The sequence below is a fragment of the Phoxinus phoxinus genome (assembly GCF_949152265.1).
Source record: "Phoxinus phoxinus genome assembly, chromosome: 1".
In the NCBI taxonomy this organism is placed as follows: domain Eukaryota; kingdom Metazoa; phylum Chordata; class Actinopteri; order Cypriniformes; family Leuciscidae; genus Phoxinus; species Phoxinus phoxinus.
Genome location: NC_136876.1, coordinates 24,295,963 through 24,311,795, shown reverse-complemented (window position 1 = coordinate 24,311,795; position 15,833 = coordinate 24,295,963). Strand labels below are relative to the sequence as shown.

The 15,833-nt window shown below is 38.5% G+C and overlaps 1 protein-coding gene across 6 annotated transcripts in view; it reads right to left on the bottom strand.

Annotated features, from left to right (window-relative positions):
• The window catches only part of znf385c (zinc finger protein 385C), a 114,155-nt gene extending 100,305 nt beyond the window's left edge, over positions 1-13,850 (bottom strand). For 3 of the 6 annotated variants that reach the window (XM_079623601.1, XM_079623600.1, XM_079623604.1), the window contains exon 1: positions 13,563-13,706. In XM_079623601.1, coding sequence (XP_079479727.1) covers positions 13,563-13,611 — 49 coding nt within the window. In that variant the 5' untranslated portion in view covers positions 13,612-13,706. Of the gene's footprint in view, positions 1-13,562 lie in introns of all 6 variants that reach the window. The other 3 variants (XM_079623605.1, XM_079623603.1, XM_079623602.1) reach the window with 3 other exon arrangements.
• Positions 13,851-15,833: the final 1,983 nt, after the last annotated feature.

The following is a 15,833-nucleotide window of genomic DNA, read 5'->3' as shown; positions in this document are numbered from 1 at the left end:
GAACACTCAGAGAAAGCATGGGAAGGGATTAGTGTGAGTGCAGAACAATCACTCCCATAATCTCAGCTTTAATCAGAGCAGCGCTCGCTATAAGCCATTACAGAGGCAGAGAGGTTAGTCTGGAGGTTCATACAGGAGGACCTGAAGATGGAAGGAAGCAACAAAACTACAACAAATTGGAAGGTTCAAGAAGCTCTTTGATCATGACACAGCTAAATCCCCTCTACTACAATCAGTCTCTGGTTTCTGTCCGTCTCTCCCCCTCTAACACACATCAGAGAGTGCTTCGACATGCTAATACAGCTGATTCTGAAGTTTATTTGAGAGCCTCTTTACCATGGCAGAAGCGAATTGGATCAATACTTCCAAATGACTGTATGTGTGTGATAAAAAAAAAAAAAAATCCTATAGCCTGATGCACTTGACTAACACCTATAATTTCTCTCAATCCACAGGGATGCTGGGTATTCATGCCAGTTTCATTTAGCCTACCTCGATGCATTCTCTCCGTCTATTTGTCTCACTCACACACACACACACACACACACACACACACACACACACACACACGTTGTTCTAAACCTCATTCTACTAAGAGACGGAGATTCAAATGAAGGCTTGCCTTTCAGCTCCACTTTTTTTTTCAAAACAACAATATAGCTCATTAATAATCATCTAATGATTACACTTACTTCTGCACAGCAGTTGGGGATAAAATTATACCAAATCATCAGTAGTCACAAACACATTTAAGATTTTGAAACTGATTTAAACTGACAAATAAATGTGTCTTGACACTTCAGTGGCACATGCACAGCAACACATAAACGCAGCTTCTCTACCACCTAAACACTACTATGGCCATAAAATAGATGCAACGAATAAAACACCAATACCAATTCAATAGACAAGTAAATTTAAGAAAGAAAACCAATTGCAACTCAGTATGCAAATATTACAATGATGCCAATTCTGAAGGTGAATAGACTAACAATGGAAGTCAATAGAGACTTTCCCATAACTTCAGTTTTATATTATTTCAAAACTATTAAGCTTACAAAGACCAAATTAGAACGCAGACGTGCAACAACCAACAAAACAAAGTTTAATGTTAAGCTGTTCTTTTTTAAAATATTTCCGACTAGTACCGGTAAATATATGTCAACTACAAAATTTGGGTAAATGGGAAGTGCATAGTACAGCTTGAGAATCGTTAAAAGAGTCAACTTTTTCATTTCTGAAATTTAACTCAGATGTGAAATCTCTCAAGGGTGAACCCCTTTTCTCCAGATATATCTACTTGCTGCTTGGCATTTACACACACACGCATTTACACACACACACACACACGCATTTATACACACACACACACACACACGCATTTATACACACACGCACACACACACGCACACACACACACACACACACACACACACACACACACACACACACACACACACACACACACACACACACACACCTTAATGAGAAGGAGTGGCTGCTTAACACTCCACTCATTCTGAAAGAAGAAAAAGCTGCTGGTACTCACACATACACACATACACACACACATATACTGATATAAAAACACTCTGCTTGCTAAAAGGCAAACAGTGGCCTCATTTATGTTAAGACGGGCTTGAAGGTGCCTGGGAAGAAAAATGCCAACCTGTTCCTATACACACTCCTCCATCTCTGTTCACACACAGAGTGTTTGTTGGCTCCTTCAGTGTCAGCCAGTGCAAAAAGCAGGCCAGTGATTCTCAAATGGTTTCATTGCAGGTAGGGTTGCCACCCGTCCCTTAAAATACGGAATCGTCCCGTATTTACAAGTAAGATGATGCGTCCCGTATCAAATCAATAAGGGACGCGATTTGTCCCGTATTTTACATTAGGCCCACATATAGTTGAATAAAAACATAAGGATTTTGCAGTATGGATAATACTAATAGTAAATATAAAAAAAATCAATTTCGTAGTAGAGAAGCTCATTGCGTGATTGCATTTTAGCGTCTTTGTTTCTATAGCGACTGAGTCTCGTGAACATGCGCTGTAAACCTGCACGTTTTTAACCCCTCGTGCGCTGTTCGGGTCTTTGACCCCAAATGACGTTTGCTGAAATAAATAAAACATTATATTTGTCCAAATGATGTGAGACTTTGCACGGTTGACAACACTTTCTACATCTACAAAAAAAATTAAATAAATCTGAATAATATCTGTTTTTTATGTTAGTGTGGGGGGAAAAACAAAATGTCATTTTGAAACATAATAGTTTTTTTTTTTTTAGGATTTATAGTTTTAGGAGGATTTATTATATATTTTTTTACTTTAGGCTATATAAATAAATATTTTTTCAAAAAAAAAAAAAAAAAAAAAAAAAAGTAAAATTCACTTTATAAAAGACCCACATTTCTAACGTTCATGGATATAGATAATTTGACATGGTTTAGTGTAAGATTTTTGCACATCTTTTGGAAAATGCTGTTTTAAAAGTAAAGAAATGATCACTTTAGTAGATGGCTGCAGAGCTACACCATTTATGATTTGACTAAAATACATATTTTCAATAGCTTTTAGTTGGATTCATATCTACATATTATGAAATCACAATTATAACAATAAAAATGACTTTGTCAAAGTTGAGCATTGGGGGGGGTGAATGGGTGTCCCTTATTTTGCCACACTGAAGGTGGCAACCCTAATTGCAGGAGTGACATAACATATTACCAAAACTATTACTGTTTATCACAGTAATGTAAATAAAATGTAATGTAAATAAAAAGGTAAATTGAACATTAAAATTATTATAATCGGCAAAGACCCAACAATTCACAAAACATATTCACAACACACGAATACTAACAGTTCTGTAAATGAAAAACAACATGTGTAAATCCTAACTATGCCTTATATACTATGATACAGTATATAGTAGGGGTTTTCAAACTTTTTCATGCCAACCATCCTCAAATATTATGAAACCCTTGTGAGGCACTCATTTCCAAATGTTACCATTTATTTTATAATATTTGTGTACATTTAAATAATATATATATTCCATATTTTATTGAATATTTAATACATATAAAAAAATAATCTTATTAAAAAAATATATATACCCATCCACTCCAGATCAAGTAGCAGATAGCACCTGGTACCCAGACACCAGTTTCCTACCAGAACAAACCCATTTTTGGGTCACAACCAACCACTGAGAATCAGAATCACTGTCCTGATCCAGTAGAACACTAAAAACAAGAGTAACTAGAATTTGTGAGTGCATGTATTTGTTTGACCCCTTGTAGGATCTAAACCAGCACTTAAAGTCCGGACTCCGGTCCGGATCCGGGAGAGAATTCAATCCGGACCTGCCTCCATTTCGTATTTCAAAAGCACTAATTGTGTGTAAGGGATTAAAAGTGTGGATTTCCTACTTTGATAAACGCTTGTTAAAATCATTTGTTTCAGTTTTTTTTTAAATGTCAGTTTTAGGGGGGAAAAAGTTGACGAAGAAAAGAGTTTTCACATATGATTGGAGTGGACAGAGATCCAGCACAAAGCCGTTCTGTTTGATTTGTAACGAGACAGTGAGTTGTGAAGAGAAATGTCAAACGCCACTATGGGGCTGTTTACACCTGGCCACTTCATGCGTTTTCTGTGATCGGATCTATCCAATCTTGAAAAGACCTAACTGCCCTTCGAAACGCATTCGAGACGGATTTAAATCCGATCGCTCAAACCACATCAGGAGGAGGTCTGGGCCGCTTTCCAGACGAAACTGAACAAATGTAAATGCATCTGGTTGTTGAAACCACATATGTAAATTTTACATCCCACAAAAATGCTAAATAATAAACGTGTGAGAGCGTGTTAAAGGCTATATGTCATGTTATAGCCAGACGTCACACTACTGCAACACGCATCGCCGCAGCTGAGCAATGAGCCTCTATTCATCAAGCCAACGTACAAACTAGCGCAAATCAAAGTGAAAGTAAGTCACAGACGCTTAACACACAATCATCTTCATTAAAAGTAGAGAACCGAAATTATCTTACCAGGGCTCTCTTATTGCGGTCTTTGATTTTGAAAAAAAAAAAAAAGCTGACGCTTAAACTAAGTGTTTTGCCACTTTGGCACTTGTTATTAATGTATTTTTAAATGCAAAAGGCACTTTATTTAAAACAATTTTGTGTTGATTTGTTATGCGTGTTTATTAAAAACAAGTTTTGTAATAACCAATTATTTCCGGACCAGATTTGGACCTTTGAATGTAGACTTTGAGAACCCCTGATTTAAACAGTTCCTGAAACTCATCATACATCTGTAATCTGTATGTGCAGACATCGAACACTTTAATACAGGCTGCTTGATTTGTGTCTCCGTGTGCATGCGTGTCCTGTACAGTAGAGAAAAGAGAAAGCAGGCAGCAGTAGCCACCGGCTGTCAGGTGATGAGAAATGAGAGAGGTCACAGGGCTGAAACATTAACCCACCAGACCTCTCGCCCCCGCTGCGAACAGGCCAGTTCCCGCTGACCGCAGCCTAGAGTCGAACACTCACCGGCGGGGAGCACAGACAGCGTGATGAGGGGGTGCTGGAGGCTCGCTTCAGAAAAGGGCAGGCTGTGTGCCCTTGGGGCCTAGACAGCTGTCATACACCATAGTATACACGCTACAGAAGCACATGTACAAGGACACACACTTATACACAGGGGGAAAGTGCAGCAGAGGGTGAGAAGAACAGAGCTGGGGCTACAGGGAAAGGGGAAAGAGAGTTGACAGGGGTTGTCCCACTTGACCGCTCTGTCTGCTGAAGTGATGAAAGCCACCAGGACAGGGTGTAGATATTACACGTGTGCACATACTACACTGTGTCCAAACCACGTTCCAGTGACAAGCAATTTGTCTGTCTACACTGAAAGAGGATATGCTGTGTGAAGTGGCACAATGACCTATTTTTAACCTACATTTAATATTCAGTTATCTGGAGTGGGATTTTTAATGAGATGTGAAAGCATGTGGGGAGAGCTACTGAACAGACAGAACAGAGCTAAAAAAAACATAAAACCAACAGCTTGTTGCGGCTGGTTAGGACAAAACAAAGTACATGGAAGAGGGATAACTTTCAACGCTTTTGTTTTATCATGTCATGTCTGATTGTCACATGTCTGTCAGCTCGTTTAAAAAAGGAATGTCCAATAAACTGCCTGCTTACATTTCTCAGTTTAGCTGGTCAAACAGCTGAGATGATTTATTGATGCTATTTGAAATGTTGTAGGAAAGCAGAGATAGTAATTGTAAAATATAAAGAAGAAAAAATTCGCAAAGTTTGATTGACGCAATGGGACATTTTTATCAAAAGGTTTTAAAGGGTCCATGTTCTATTTTTTCCTCCTAGAAACCAGACCATTTTGAACCCTCTTTCTGGCCTTTAGAATTAAAAAGCCTGTTCTGGCTATTGAACACAATTGTTTAATATGTTAAAGTATGGCTGCATAGTGCACTGAAACTCTAACTCCCAAAAAGTTCTAAACATTTTTGTTTTCCATATTTCACAAGGTGGATCAATGGTTAAACAAATAAAACTCTGCTCAAGCTTGTGTCCTACTGGAATTTGGTATTGTGTAGGCTACTGCAAATATTGTTGCGTTATTCTTAATTTGTTAGTTGCATCTGCTAAATGACTACACATACAAGTAAATGTACAAATGTAATGTGTGTGTTGCTATCGTGTACTACTCTAAACCTAAATTTGTATAGCGAATAATTCATTTTCTCTCTTTGTTTCTCACCTTTCATCTCTCTCCATCACCAGCTCACTCACTGCCATGGAAATAGAATGATTGAAGAGGTCATGAATGATTAAGAGAGAGTGATGAGCTGAGAAGAGTGAAATGACACAGAGAGAAAATCCTATATTTAAAAGCAAAGCATTCAGCCCAACAGTTTACATTCCAGTGCAGCTATTACCCGACAGGTGTCATCACCCTCATGCCCTTCAAAGCTTAGGAACAGATCCACACAACTAAACACACACACACACACACACACACACACACACACATACATAGGCTACTACTTTCTGTCTATGATTAAAGTTCTTATCAGTCTCTCATGCATGCAAGTAGAAATGGAAGCTTAAGTGTTAATTCAACCAGAAATTAATTCTATACCAGAAATTCTACTATTCTAATGTAACTTGGCAAATTTTTTTGCATTCACTCTCGATCAACACGAGTCCTGTTTGTAGAATATAACTATTTAAATTGACCTTTTCAGAAGAATCATGAATGTTATCGGATTAATGTTAAAGACAAATAAATATAATGTGAAATATTATATCAAACCACATCATTACACTAAGCTCTTGAAGCTCTTTGCATTTTGGACGGTTTATTAATTTATCTTATTAACATATTAAAAAATAGATAAATAAATCTAGACGTCTTTTGTTTATTTACACGTCAAAACTGTTTTTCCCACATTTGCCGAAAACAACACCTGACAAAGGAACTGCACTGTAATCAGAAGTTGAATGGGTTCAGAAAGAGCAGTTCATTGATAGAAATCACATTCAACACCATTTTTGTACCTACTGAGAAGGTAATACTGCATGCAGTTATACTAGCAACTTTCCCAGAGTAGATGTTGGGCTCAAATAACTGGTGTAAACCTGTTTATTAGTCTTTGCTCAATCAGAAAAGGCTAATAAAAATAGTTTTTTTTTAAATACTTAGGCCTATATGTTAAACGTACGGTTGCATTGTTTCTGCGTCATGCATGAGAAACACAGATGTTGCTATGTTTCACAGAACCAAGATATGCTGTTGTTGTATAGTAGCAGGCCCGTATTGAGTGTCATTGAGCATGTTTACACACCAGTACACGGATAACTCACAAAAATAATCTTATTGAAATAACATGTTGTTTGGGTTTACAAGTTTACTGTAACTCAATATTTCGAAATGATAATTTATGTAATGTCAGTTGTGATGATGTTATATAAAGCATTGAAACCGAAGAAGAGTATGGCAACATAAATGAACTGGATTTATATAGCGCTTTAACAGACCCATGGCCACCAAAGTGCTTTACATATTGCCTCACATTCACTCATTCATTCACTCCAACCTTCCGGTTTGTGGACAACCTACATGAACCACTGAGCCATATTATCCTCTCATGCAGTTACAGATGCAGCATTTTGACTGTACCACTTCTTCCGCTGCACGTGATGAGCACTCTTATAATTTTTTGGAAATTTTTCTTGCAATACATTTCCTCCACCCTTACTGCAAAACACTCGCTCTTTCTGGATCCGCTTAAATTCACAGTAAGGACGCATTCCTGTCATTTTGCTTTATTTCAGCTCAGATAAAAAGACATGCAACTTTTGCCTATGTTCGTTCATTTGGGGGGTGGAGCAATGAAGAAGGGGTGTGTTTTTTTGGGTTGATTTCAAATATCAACAGTGTTTTTCAGAAATCGCTTACTGCCCCATTAAAGCAATTCTCTGTATAATAAAATAAAACAATGTCAAGCATTAAGTACTGTATGGCACTGGTTTCATTTTTCTATTAAATGTGCAGAATTTGATTTGTTTTTTGAATTGATGTTTTCTCTAAACAATCAACCAAACAGCTGTTGTAGATGTGGAGGCCACGGAAATGTGTGGTGAATTACTGTCCCGGCAAGTAAGAGAACGATCAGTTCAGACTGTAATATTTCTTGATACACAGCACCCTTCAGTTTTACTTGAAAAAAGATGAGACAGATGTACCGCATCTAAATCCTTAAAAAAGAGACCCAGGCAGAATGTCAAAAAACATAAAATAAGCATATCACTGATATATTGCCAAAATATAGGAGTCTGTTATCAGATCTCCAACACTGATTGGAGGAGAATGTGAGAAAATACAGCCTTTCCACAAGCCATACTGCCAACAGAATCAAATGCTGCCTCTTCACGCTATATCCTGATAGCTGGCATACTCACTTGTGTGGTCTGTATACTTGAAACTGGACTTTTACAACCCCTTGCCAACAAATCAAAAAGCATATTTGTATTCATAAATCAGTTCTGTTCGTATTTTATAACTGAGACCAGTTGCAGGACTGAATCTAAGAGGAGTAAGTAATATAGCATATAGTCACACTCACAATCGCTGCAGAAAGGGCAGTGCATAAACATCATCTTGCCCCAGCTGAGCGCATTTCTTCCCGGTGTGATATATTTGTTTGCGCCGCCAGCCACAACGGCTGATCAGAACACAAGAAGTTTATCAACATCCAGTAAACGCCAAGACCATCATAGCTCGCCTTGGAGTAGGAAAGTGGTTTGTTAAATAAAACTTAAAGAATCGATATAATGAAACCTCAGAGTAAACTGCACAATGATTGTTTTAGTTTATGTGCTCCAATTTAAAGGGGTCATGAACTGAGAAATCTGCTTTTTACATATAAGGGGTAATTGTACTGTAATTATATCCTGTAAGTTTCAGAACTGAAAACTTCCTTGTTGGTCCAAAAACAACTTCTTTTGTTACCAAGCCCAGCGAACGGCTCGTCCTGGAATGTGCCTCTTTATGATGTAATAAAGTACTAGGAATGTGGTTATTTTATTTATTTTCAACAATGTGAATGTCTCGGTTGAGCAGTATTCATTTGTATGCGGTACATTTCACTGTGGATTCTTTGGTAAAACAGTCACAATTTTCGCACAGGCTCTGCAAACAGACTTTTACGATATAGACTCGACAATAATGCCACAACATGACATGTAAGTAACTGTTCTAGTTATTCTAATGCCTGATCTGTGACCAGTGATTTCTGATATGTAATGATTCATGTACAGTCAGATTATCTTTGTTTATGTGCCAGTAAATCAAACCAGTGAGTGACTTAACGGTCTAATGTGAACGGTCTTCACATTGTTTCTCTTAGTAAGATGAAAAAATAATCTGTTATTTAAACTGCGATTAAATTAGATATAGAACGCTCCCTTCGTAATCGCCGGAGCTGTCAATCAAACAGTGCGTGTTTATCAGTGACTGAGTTCTGGACTAACGTCAAAACTCCCGTAATAATCAACGAACCTCTTATTTACATTGTGTTTGCAGTGCACTATAGTTTTGAATGATGAAAGCATTTGCTAGTGTGCAGAAATCAAGTTGCAATGACGAGATCACATTCATTACAATGCTCATCACTGCAACAACCTTTCATGCCACGATATAAATATAATGTCATAGATCAACACTTCAACACTTTCAACACTTAAAGGCACACCGTGGTGGACTTTGTGACCTAAAGAGTTGAAGCATATGAGTTATTTTAAATGATTCCTCAGGCCAATATACAGGGCTTGACACTATCAATGCTCCAAGCGGGGCTGCCCTCCTGAAATACCGCCTATGTAAGTTTGGAGAAGACGCACCGTCTTTGACCAGGTCATGTGACCTGGAGAACGAATGGAGCAAACAAATAAATCCTTGGACATTTGTTTGCCGAAACTTCTCCTGCCTTATTTGTTACTATTTTGAGAGCCAGTAGTAACAAAGTGGGGGCTCGTCTAAACACATTTTTTGCACCGATTATCGGAAACTTAATGCAGTCACAAAGCCAGATAGTTTTCCCTTACCTCGTATAGAGGATTGTGTAGACCAGGTTGGTGCCGCGACATTTGTGAGTAAATTTGACCTCCTTAAGGGCTACTGGCAGGTGCCCTAGACTGACCGGGCAAGAGAGGTGTCCAGTTTTATCACTTCGCAAGGGTTGTTCTCGTATAGGGTAATGAGCTTTGGGTTGCGAAATGCTCCTGCCACCTTCCAGCGACTGATGAACACCGTGGTCGCTGGTCTAGAGGGTTGTGCTGTGTACTTGGACGATGTGGTGGTCTTTAGTAACAGTTGGGGTGAACACTTGGACTCTATTAGAGCTCTGTTCCAACGCCTTGCCCAGGCTAACTTAACTATCAATCTCGCAAAGTGTGAGTTTGCGAGGGCGACGGTAACTTACTTGGGAAAGGTGGTGGGCCAAGGACAAGTGTGTCCCATTCGTGCTAAGATTTTAGCAATAGATCAGTATCCGTCACCTACAAATAAAAAGGAGTTGATGAGGTTAAGTATGGCAGGGTTTTATCGTTGTTTCTGCCCAAATTTCTCTTCGGTTGTCGCTCCGCTAACTGATCTACTTAAGTCCGGTGTTAAGTATAGCTGGACACCTGTTTGCCAGTCTTCATTTGAGGCCGTTAAAGCTCTCTTAACCTCTTCTCCTGTCCTTGCAGCACCGCAGGTGTTCAAGCTGCAAGTGGACGCTAGTCAGGTAGGAGTTGGAGCTGTTTTGCTCCAGGAAGATGAACACGGTGTTGATCGTCCGGTTTCGTTTTTTTCTCGAAAGTTTCTTTCTTATCAGGCAAATTATTCTGTCATTGAGAAAGAGGCTTTGGCGTTAATCTAGGCGCTTCAACATTTTTAGATGTATATGTAGCTGGTGCCTTTTCTCTGGTGGTCTTCTGTGACCATAATCCGTTAACGTTCTTGCACTCACTTCAGAATCCAAATCAGCGCCTAATGAGATGGGCTCTTTTTCTGCAACCATACCATTTGGACATTCGTCACATTAAAGGCACAGATAATGTGATTGCAGATGCCTTATCTCGTGCTCCCGCTGCTTAATGTTTAGCTGTTGTTACCCTATGTCTTTTCTGTCTCTTCTGTCATTCCAGGGCCCGGAATAACAGAAGTTGGACAGTTGTGAGTTGAGTCTGAATAAAGGGGTTACAAAATTTGTATATAGTATCGTGTGTTTTTGTATACATCTTTTGAATGTGTTGCACATTTTTCTGCACTAAATGTTCACTACTAACACCAGGGTACTACGTTTCCTGTAGTGTTATTCACATTGTGGTTGTGGTGTAGCAATGCCTCCAAGACCCGTTTTTTAAGGGGGGGGGGGGGGGGGGGGGGGTGTTACATCCAGCGATTGTCTGTAGTTCTCCTGTGTTTCTTCTGTTCTATATTTTCGTGTCTTGTTGTTATCCTAGGTCAGTTCCTGTGCTTAATTGATGGGGTGTGCCGGCGCGCGAGGCGTGTCCCAGCTGATGGCATAAAGAGGACTTGGGTGTGGCGTGAGGAAGCGGGAGAGACCAGCTTTGTTTTGTGTTTGAATTGTTGATCCGTGGTTATGTAAACTTTGGAGCAAACAAATAAATCCTTGGACATTTGTTTGCCGAACCTTCTCCTGCCTTATTTGTTACTATTTTGAGAGCCAGTAGTAACAACCGTCACGTGACCACAAGCTCTGATATACTCAAGGAGCTAACGCTTTTGCTAATATTTTTCCGCCTGCTCTACTCCTGGCCATGGCTGAGGCAGGGAAAAAGTTTAAAACTGCTTCTGAGGAGGCAAAAAAGAGAAAGCGTGAGAGGGATCGTGGATGTCTTCTTGACTTTTGCGACAGTGACAGTGCTGCGGCGCTTGTGGCCTCTAGGGGCGCTAGACGTGAAAGTTACAGGTCTAGCGCCCCCAGTAGCCAAAAGTTCCACGGTGTGCCTTTAATTCACATAAATCAACACTTTACTCACTTAGTTTAACCTTGAGAGCTGTAATAAAAGCGTGCTAAAAGTTTTCGAGAGGGTTCCACTTGTAATACTTGTTTCATATGCAAAGATATCAGCCAATCACAGCAGTGGGTGTTTACACTGAACTGAAGTCTCTCTCAAGCATTCAAATCAGAGGATAAAATCAGGCTAGGAAAAATGTCTAATTTATGACCATTTTTGATGTAAAAATCATAATTACGTCATAAATGCACCACAGGAAACATTATAAAACAATGCAGTTCATGACCACTTTAAGATCCTTAAATCATCTTCTTAGTGTTCACCCTGAAGCAAAAGCCTTGAGCCTAGAATGAAGCACTTCCTCTCTTCGATCAAAATGTGGCATTCACTAGGAGTCACGCAGCTCGAGGAGAAGAGGTGTATTTTGTTATTTAGAGTTATTGTGTTCTTCAAAATGTCTGTGCTTGAAAAAGCAAGCACTGCTTTAAATCGTGAGCAGTTTACTTCCTGATAAGTAGGCTAACGCAGCTTTTTATGTTCAATATGTCCGTGAAAGACACTGCAAAACACATTTCATGCATAATTAAAGAGTGAAATAGCAATGTTAAATAAGTAAGGTATTGCAAACATTTTAAAAAGGACTTCAGAGTGGACAAATAAACTTAACTGGCTGATTATATGCATCATCTCTCATATTGCCTCAAGAGACAGATGAGCATCTCTGATCCGCACATGCTTTCACTCTCCCGCTGTGAAATGTGGAAAATGGGTGTTCAGCTATTTCAAATTATGATTAAAGATAATAAGTGAATAAATTATTTGAAATGTAAAGGGGATGCATTAAGACATCAGCATCTCCATAGAAATGAACATCTAATCCAAGCTAATTATAATCAAAAGTGAAGACTGAGAAAGCACACCAACCAAATACACATTCAAAGTGGACATAAGCAAATCAGAAAAAGGTGATCGCATTTAAATCCTTCCGAGTCCGACTGAATGTTTTTGCTCCTAGACGATTCATCCCAAGTAAAGAAAGAAAACATGCAAGCAATGAGAGTCAGACCACATCAGTGAATCTGACTTATCTCATGATGACCAACCCGCACTATACATATCCTTGTCATGTTTTGGGTTGTGGGTTAGTCCCGTCTCACAACTATGGTGGTGGTAGCACATCCAGGACAAGTTGTGCAACAACCATTTTCAGCACATTTACTGGCAGTGCCCAGCTTTGTTTTCTGCCTGATAAAATGCGATATGTTGTATTTTTTTAGATAAGAGTTTAAACCACAGGTGGGTCATCTTGAGCAGGTCCATCAGATTTAACCAAATCAATATGCCAAATTACTGGAAATTAATGTGTTAACTGTCCTTCCCATAAACATCACAATACAAACACAAAAGGTAGCTCATAGCAGAGTTCAAATTTGATTTAAACTAAAGTATGAAACAATATATTAAAATACAGTTTATATTTTTTCTTAAATTATCCTATAAGTTATTATGGGGAAAGCAAGACCCTTTCCCCTTAACGTGCTTGTACTAAAATCAACGAACTGAAAAATATGATAAATGTCAAGGCACATTCATCATGACGGGGTAATACTGCTTGTCTGAAGCAATGAGATTGTGTGAGCATTCACTCGAAGTTTCATCCATTTGCAGGATGCCAGAGGAATATTGCCTGTTTTGACAGCAGAGTAAACATGGCAATTCTTTACAGAGCTCGGCGAAGGAACGACAAAAAAATCGATTTGTTCCTAAAATAATTCCTTCTAGGTTATACTTTTTATACATTGTTTCTACATTCTTTCGATATAAGTTCATCACAGGCTGTATTTGATAACATTAATATGATATGATTGATGAGTTCGTCAGGCAGCATGTCACTCGCACATCCAAACTTATCCTCCTTGTTTGGTCCCACACCTGCCGGTTCAATTTAAACTGAGAGGCATAATGAAAGTATAGCGAATGAATGAAAGAGGTGCTTACCCGTACCGTTGCGTTTGCGAGTCTCTCCGTGGTCCTCTGAGCCCAACATTACTACCGTAGGCTACGTCTCGCTCTCCGGTGTTCCCGAGCTGAGCTGAACCGATACTGAGCACCTCGCGGCACGCGCAGCTCAACGGTCTCACCCGTGCGTCACCAACAAACGGCTCTCCAGGAAAGCGCGTGTCATTCACACTAACGGCAGCGCGCTTGAAAGCTCTCTTCTTCTTCTTCTTCAGGGGAACTTTCCAGACTTCTCTTCTTTAAAGACTATCACACAATATTGTAGCTACAGAGTAGCCTAGTGGTGGTGGTCTTTTGAAATGAGGCAGAACTCCCCTTTCCCCGTTTTTGTCCAGTTAAATTTTTTCCAGCCAGATCCCCGCGATGTTTCTGGAATCTGGATTAAAGACTTTTATAATTATACAACAAGCAAAACTTAGATTAAGGTAGGCTACTATAAAGTAAAAGCTGGTTATATCGAAATCTCAAACTTTAAACAAGTGTTCGACTTTTATTATTAATCACCTGACCTACCCCTTTGGACCAATAATGGTGCCTCTCCTCCTCGCTTAACGTTATGTGGTCGGGGACGGGTAGGGAGACCAGGGACAGTTAACAGGGGGGACGGTTGTAACACCTTGAATTCCTCCCATCAGAAACAACCTAGAGTGATGACACTCACTGTGCTCATGCTTAGTTAGTTTCCCTCCATTCTTGCCGAAAAGGGAGCCACATTTGAAACTTCCTGACGGAGTTATCTACAAAAGGTTGTTTTTGAGTAAAAAAAATACTTTTCTTTCTGATGTACTTTTTTGGATACTGTTATAAGATCAAATGTCTATGAATTCAAACAAGTATTATTTAGAATCACTGTTTTGTAAGCTAAAAATAAAAATGGCTAACAAGTGTCAAACTTGCAGTCGAGCTAGCTTACATGAGATGAAAACATGGTTGGTGTTACTGGGAAGGTTACAACTGTCCCAGTATCACCAACCAAGTGTCATTTAGGCCTATATTTTAAAAACTAATCAAGCAACAACAAAAAAAAATCCCGTTAATTTGCTAATTAAAAGTAAAATGAGCACTGTGCATTGCAAATTAAATGTAAAAGTTTAAATGTAAACTTTTTTGAGGTGTTCTACCCATTAAATCATTTTCTTGCATTATAATTTGACGGTTGCACCTCTTTTTTTTGTCATGTAGTATGAAAAAAAGGTAATCATTACTTAAAAACATGAAATTAATAGTCACAATAACATGATTGATAAATAATATTTTCCATTTTGCGTAAATGATTGATTCATTATGTATATTTTAGACATGTTACAACCGTCCCTGTACACTGGGACGGTTGTAACAGTGGAGAGACTGTATTAAAATCAATTTTGCAACCTGTACATATTTCATAAAACCACTTAAATACATTGTTTCAGCAGTTGACATATTGAAGTTTATAATATAATAAATTGGTTATTCCAGTATGGTTTTTGATGTATTGCTAAAAATTGCTAAAAGTGTTACAACTGTCCCTGGTCTCCCCTACCATTGTATAGCGACAGAGTCTCCCCCCACCCACATCCACATCATGTAGCTATTCACTGTCCTCAATGGCCTATTACCGATTTGACAGATCAATCATGTGCAACCACAGCCTGTAAAATGTTTTGCAACCTCCAATGCAGCAACTGGTAGGCTATAATAATTTAGTGAGCTCGAAGGTTTAGGCCTACCTACTTGTCACAGGTAATATGGGCTATAGTGGTCACCAAAACAAGGAAGTAGTAGCCTATCAAGTCAATTTCAATTTAGGTTTGACCAAAAATTGTCATATCCAAGTGACTAAGCTTTTTATCCACAAATGTAGAATCTTAAAAAAAAGTATTTTATAGTCTTTAAGAATTATTTAGTTCAATATCCAATGTTCAAATACAATGTATTTTTACAATGCAAAATACAATATATCTTTGTGATATTATTTATCATTTTGAGTCTGTGCAGATATTTATTTGTATTTTATTTTTATAGCCTTTTCCCTTTTTTAATATTACTTCCTGTTAGAATGTTGAGAAAGCTGATTGAAATTTAAATGACATCTTTTTCAATTAAAAAAAGAAATTAGTCCGGATAGATGCCATATTGAATTTTACACAGACGAAAATAAGGCGGTGAGGTGTAGACTTACAGTCTTTACAATGGCATGCATTGTATAAAAATAACGTAATAATTTTACTAACTTTACCTGTAACTAACAACTCAAAATTATTTTTTGTC